This window comes from Lactuca serriola, chromosome 2 (genome assembly GCF_051521515.1).
Source record: "Lactuca serriola cultivar US96UC23 chromosome 2, Lser_US96UC23_V15, whole genome shotgun sequence".
Classification (NCBI taxonomy): Eukaryota; Viridiplantae; Streptophyta; class Magnoliopsida; order Asterales; family Asteraceae; genus Lactuca; species Lactuca serriola.
Genome location: NC_136409.1, coordinates 99,796,773 through 99,803,455, shown reverse-complemented (window position 1 = coordinate 99,803,455; position 6,683 = coordinate 99,796,773). Strand labels below are relative to the sequence as shown.

The 6,683-nt window shown below is 36.8% G+C and overlaps 1 protein-coding gene across 1 annotated transcript; it reads right to left on the bottom strand.

Moving 5' to 3' along the window:
- Positions 1–725: 725 nt before the first annotated feature.
- LOC145086552 (F-box protein PP2-B11-like) lies at positions 726–2,943 on the bottom strand. The gene is made up of 3 exons (XM_079024358.1): positions 2,614–2,943; positions 2,187–2,305; positions 726–1,327 (listed from the first exon to the last, which is right to left on the bottom strand). Exons 1-3 carry the CDS (start codon positions 2,881–2,883, stop codon positions 928–930), a joined length of 789 nt encoding a protein of 262 aa, XP_078880484.1. The 5' UTR covers positions 2,884–2,943; the 3' UTR covers positions 726–927.
- Positions 2,944–6,683: the final 3,740 nt, after the last annotated feature.

Genomic DNA, 6,683 nt, shown 5'->3' with positions numbered 1-6,683 from the left:
TTATTATATTTAAAAATTTAATAAAATTGTAAGCATTACATATATTTTTTTTAAAGTAATACATTTATATAAATACAAATGATATATTGAATAAAGTAAATAATTCAATATACCGTAAGTGATTTGAAATAGAGAGGAAAGAAGCAGTTGCATAACATATATTCTGAAATTAAAAAAAAATAATCTACCTTATATATATAAACCTTCAATTAATGTGAATTTTAAATTTAAAATTTTGAAAAATACATGAAAAAAAATTCAAAAAGTTCAAGGAAATAACATGTATCAAATTTAATAAAAACATGACATTTAGAAAAAATGATTTTTATTTATAAGGTTAGAATTGTAAATTATATGTTAAATATTTTCATTATGGAATTATATATTTTACTAATTAAATAACCAAATATTATATGTGTATTTGACAAAAATATTTTGTAACAAATGTTAGCTAGTTTTTTATTTCTATATAAAGGTTGGAGAAAAGTTTTCTGTAAGCTTTTAATGGTATATAATTAAGCTAAAATATATTTGAAGTAGTTCGAAAATAACTAACAGTTATACTTGAAATTAAAGAGTTATACCTTGGTACTTTCAAACCAACACATTTATTTAATTATACTTTTTTGACAAAACTAAGATATTCAAAAAACTCTAAAAAAACTCGCTGCGTGATATGTTATCAATATCATATTTTGTATTTGAATAAATAGTATAAATTAGAAGTGATTAACATATGTATTACAAATTTATAAGTGGAGAGTGAAATATATTACATTGATGAACATATGTATTATAAATTGTAAGGGAGGAGTGGAATATATTACATTAATGAACAAGATAAAAATAATTGCAAAGTTGAGACCACACAAATTAAAAGAGTTATGTATTATATATATGGATGAAAATGACTTAATCTTTTGCAAGTTATTTAGGCCGAAGCTCGATGCCCTCCACGATAAGACCATTCTTCCAGGCTTCATGCTCATCAAAGGCCATCTCGACCACCCCATCATCTCCTTCATTGCACTCAAATTCTCCCAATTTGATCTCCATCCACCCATCCTTTCTCCTCCAAGGAAACACAGGCACATGTCCCGTTCTACCAATAGCCCCTGGTCTTTCAAGGTACACATTTTCAGTCTTCATTTCTGTCCCACCATAAATTACCTTTGTTTTTCCTGGCACAGCAAGTCCACTGACATACCCAGTAGTTCGAAAGACAAGATACGCCACATATGTACTCTTTGGTGACAATTTTACAGCTGCTATTCTGCCTCGGATCTCAAGCCACCATACTTGTCTAAGTATGCACACCTCCGGAAACCTGCATAAAGGGCGACGTATATGAATGTCACGTACACCATTGCATGCAATGTTTGCTCCTGTTAAGGGTAACCATGGGTGATTTTAAGAAGGGCTTATGTGGGTCCTAGCTATGACCCACCTAAAAATTTTAAATTATTTATAGTTATTGTAGAAAAAAAAATTAAGACCAACCTTTAAAAAAATTTAGGACCTACCTTTTGTTGCTAGAAAGTTATATATAATAAAGAAAAGTTTCACTCCTAGTTCATTTGGTAAGATGTCTTTGTTTTGTAATATGAAGATCTGGGTTCTATCCTCGTTAGATGAGTGCTATTTTTAACTTACTCAAATGTTTTGTAATAATTTTATATAACCGTGATTAGTGATTTATACTTTCATTGTTGCCATCATTTTCTCCTAACAAAAATCTTAATTTTTTTTTTTGTAAACTTGTAATCAACCCACATGTTAGATATTAACTTTCCATAAAAGTCAACAGAAAATTATGTATTTTTGTTTAGCTTTGAAGAAATGAATCGAATGAGATAATACATATATTTTTCTTGAGGATATTGAATGTATTTAAATTGGTTCCTTCATGAAGAACAAGTCATCTCGGAATAAACTTATTATTTCTATTTAAAATTTGGCAATTTTAATATAGTCTTTTTGTAACTTAAAGGACATCTTAATTGCTTTTGCACAAGACCTTGAATCTACTAGCACCAGCTATGGGTATACAACCGATCGTCACAAGTATTGTTATCTTTTTTATTTTTATCGGCTTAAATTAATAATTAGGAACCATGTTCATTTTTTTTTCTAGATTCGCGAACTTATAACATACCAGGTGAGCATAAAGAGAGAAAGAAAGAGACCTTGATTCAGGTATATGCCCCCACTCCCAGTATCGAGTGTCATCTTTCCATGCAATTGATAACCCTCTGGCTCCCAACATATAGCACTTTTTCCCGCTCTCTTTATCTAGCTGGAAGCTCTGCTTATGCAAATATGTGGCCAAAGACTAATTTTAGCAGATGTTTGTTAAAAGTTTAATCGTGAAACTATACTTTTCTCAGGAAGAAAGTTATCCTTGGATTTGAACAGTGATATCCATGGTATAAAAATATCTAATTCTAGGACTATACTTCATATAAGTCACCTAACTCCCAACAAAGTTTTCAACAGTTCATGAGTACTGGACTTTGGGGAAAAATTCATACAACTGGGAACATAGATCGAAAAGGATATATAGGCGTATCTAACAATGAAAAAGAAAGTGGATCTTAAGGACGATCGATTTACCAGATAGCCACGATCGAGGAGGATATGCGAGTCCGATAAGTGGAGGTATAATTTCTTTTGAGAGTCGAAAGCCACAGGAGAAACCGCCTGCGCAATGACTTCGTCGTAATCCGGTGGCAGAAATCGCTTCCAAACGGTATCGGAATCTGCCGCTGACTTGAATTCTTTGGAGACGGCGGCAGCTCTGCACGCATTCCTAGGTGAAGTTAGTGATAGTATCTCCGACAGGGAGACTTCCGGCAACACGGAGATACTGGCTGTTTCGTTCATCTTTTCTGTATGTATGTATGTGTGTGTTTTTTTTTTACAAATGTTGAAGTATACCTTTCTTTAGTCCTTCTAATTCTTAATCAAGAAGTCTTCGCACTCTAATTCTTAATCAGGAAGACTTCCGGGTTTTTTTTATTTGATAATCAAGTGTTTTGTTTGTCCAAATCTATTCCAAAAATATTCGTTAATAATAATTTTGGCTTCTGTATTTTATTATATTAATATAAATTTAATAATTAATTACGTCCTATCTTGTGCTAGCTCATCACTTTTCAATGATACTTCCGTCATCTTGTGCTAGCTCTTCGGGTTTCTTTGTGTTTCACTATTTTCGTTTTAGTAATGTTATTTAAAATTCATATCAAAATCAAATCAATAACCTAATTATATATATACTTAACTAGGTGTGAAACCCGTTTATTACACCGATTGATTTAAAAAAAAAATTAAACATTAAAGTGTAAACGAAAAATATTTTTTAATGTATAACTTTAAATTAAGGAAGATACATATTTATTGCAATTTAATATATCATATAATATTTATTTCAAAAATACCACAAAATGACAAGTGTCAAAATTAATGAGAAATTGACATGTGGCAAAAAAACCTTCATTTATTAAGGAGGATTCCCGGGAGCCTTAGCTACAGTACATTTTTGCCCTTTCACATTTGGCCACCAAATTTTCTGTTTTTGGACTTTTGACACTTTTTTTTTCTTTTTTTTTTGGTGCCCTTAGTTTTTCGCCGGCTCCCTTGAACCGACTTCCCCTTTTGATTTTATCGGTTCCACCGCCTTGCTGACCACCGTCTTTATCGTCCAATGAAATCATGCGGTTTTGTAAAACGTATTGTCAAGAACGTCGCCCCTCCGTCTCATTTTTTTTTTGTGCATATCAGATGGCTACCCGGATATACTCTCAACAAAGCTTTTTGATTTTGGGGAGGGTATGTTCAAATTACAAAGGAGTTTGAGAGTGGGTTTCGATTTCCTAAAGGGTTCTATTTTCGCCGACTCCCTTGAACCGACTTCCCCTTTTGATTTTACCGGTTCCACCGCCTTGCTGACCACCGTCTTTATCGTCCAATGAAATCATGCGGTTTTCTAAAATGTATCGTCAAGAACGTCGCCCCTCCGTCTCATTTTTTTTGTGCATATCAGATGGCTACCCGGATATACTCTCAACGAAGCTTTTTGATTTTGGGGTGGGTATGTTCAAATTACAAAGGAGTTTGAGAGTGGGTTTCGATTTCCTAAAGGGTTCTACGGTTCGACTCCATGCATATTCCAAATCTTACGTTGTCTGTTGTCTCCGTTCATCAATCATAGAACCACAACCATAATTGCACAATTGGTGGCGCTCAGCAGCGGTAGTGTTCTACCCTGCATCTTTACTCTTGGGAGCTTTCATCTTGACAAAGCCTTATGTTCCAATAATTTGCGAGCATGTATGAGAGACCGGAGGAAATACGCACCCGACTTCTCCCCACCACCATCATGGGCTTCATAATTACCCTGCTTAGTTCTTAAAATCGACCCTCTGAGGATTTCTGTAACACCCTGAGATTCAGGTGCATTTCTTTCACCCTTATTCTTTATCAATTGGTCATGATTAGTCCTTGAGTAGAGGGAATATATCAAGTGAGTACGTTGGGCGTACCAGAGGGGTACGCTGCGCGTACTCATGCGCTTAATTTGGACGCGGAGTCGCCAAGGTACGCTGGGAGTACCCAGAGTTACGTCGGACGTACTCGGCCCAGGTGCAAAAACCCTAATCCGTCTTGTGCACTATTTAAAGGGTGCTAAGGCTCATTTCTCAGCCTCCATATCAGTGAGTGAAACCCTAATAGAGAGCCTCCCATTGTCCTCAGTGTGTGAGAGTGTTGTTGGAGCTAATTGTGCTTTGGTGACTTAGTGAAGAAGAAGGAAAGGAGCTCTTGGAAGCTAAAGCTTGAGGTGCCATTTTGGATCTGAGATCTATAGAGAAAAGTGCTACACTTAGAGGTATAAAGTTGAAAACTTTCCTCTTCGTTTGGTTGTTGTTGCATGTGCCATTTCTAGGGCTAAAAACCCCAAAGGTGGAGACTTTATGAGTGTAAAGTGCGCCATGGTCCGAGATCTGTCCCTTTTCAGTGGTATTAGTGATTTAGAACCATAAAGTTTCCATCTTGGATGTTAGTTTGAGGTCATGCTTGTGTAATAAGCCTTTTAGAGTTAAAGGATGGAACATTATGGGAGTTGGTGGCTTGTTCAGCCATGCAAAGGCTTAAAGTCATCAACTTTATGGATTAAGAGACTTAGATGTGGTCAGATCTAGAAATTGGACGTGGGTCTTAACTGTTTAAGACCTCAAGAGCCAAGGGGCTGAAGCTGGGGAGTACGCCGGGCGTAATCCCAGTACGCGTCGCGTATTGGGTGGCGTTCCCCAATTTTGAGATGCCGCCGGGTACGCTCAGCGTACACATCTGGTACGCGGAGCATAACCTGGAAAGTTGACTTTTAGGGTATGGTCTATTATGGGGCCTTTTGAGTTATGAGAGGGGTAAAATGGTCTTTTACTCTTTTGAGAGTGTCATAAGAGGACATAGTCTAGCCTTTGAGAGTTATATTAAATAGAGTATTTATTTCATATGATTAGGCGGAGGCTAGGCCAACGTTTACCGAGTCAGAGATTTACCGAGATACCAGAGGTGAGTCTTCTCACTATACTTTACCTAATGTGGTAATAGAGTTATGTGACAGAGTACTATAGAGTTATATGCCAGTGTATTTGCATGTTATTTATGTGTTGTGATTTATTGTGATATGTGATATGCATGATTCAGAGTTACAGAATTAGGACTTTCGGGTCCCTAGAGTTAGGGCCAGAGGGCCCACAGAGGGTTGGGGTTGGAGGGCCCCACTGAGACACATTGACCAGAGGGTGGACAGAGTTACAGCCTCGAGTGGCTATTATGTGTTTGAGTGGTATTTTGGGGAACTCACTAAGCTTATGCTTACAGTGTTATGTGTTATGTGTTTCAGGTACCAGTGATGACCGCGGGAAGGCGCCGGCTTGATTCGTACACACACATGGGATTTTATGTATTTTGATCTTGGGAGATATTTTGTGAAACAAAGACATGATACTATGACATTTTATGAATGAATGAGTTTGTAAAATTGTGTTTGAAAATGCGAAAATTTGTTTTAATTTTTTTACGGTGTTACAAGTTGGTATCAGAGCCTTGGTTTGAGGGATTCGGGTGCACCTTCGGGCGTATCTGAACTTAAACCGAGGATTTGAGGAAATTTTGATATTAAAATAAGTTTTCAAAAGAAGAACTTACGAGACAAACAGAGTAGAGTCGTGTGTACGAACAGCCAACGCCCAAACGGTGATTTCCCAAAATACCATTACTATAAGTGTTATAAGATATGATGTGATATGTTATATGATGAGCTATGCTATGCATGCTAGAGTAAACTAGGTATTCTTATTAGGACTAGAGTGGCCTGATATGCGATGCCTGAGTCTAGGAGTCTTGCTGCTAGGAATACTTCAGAGTGTTTAGGTAGCAGCGAGGAGGTTATGAGAGATCTGCTAGTGAGTATCATATGATTAGAAAGAGTAAAGTACTTGGGATTTGGGACTCTGGGAGGAGGACTTGGGGTGAATGCTGATGCGGTGTGGACGGTAGTATTGGGCCCGTACTACTAAACACACCGGGTCAGTGCACAGTCCAAGTAAGAATCCTTGGAGTACCAAGGGACAAGTAGGGTGGAGTATTCGAGTGTGAGCATACTCGAGCGAGTCCCT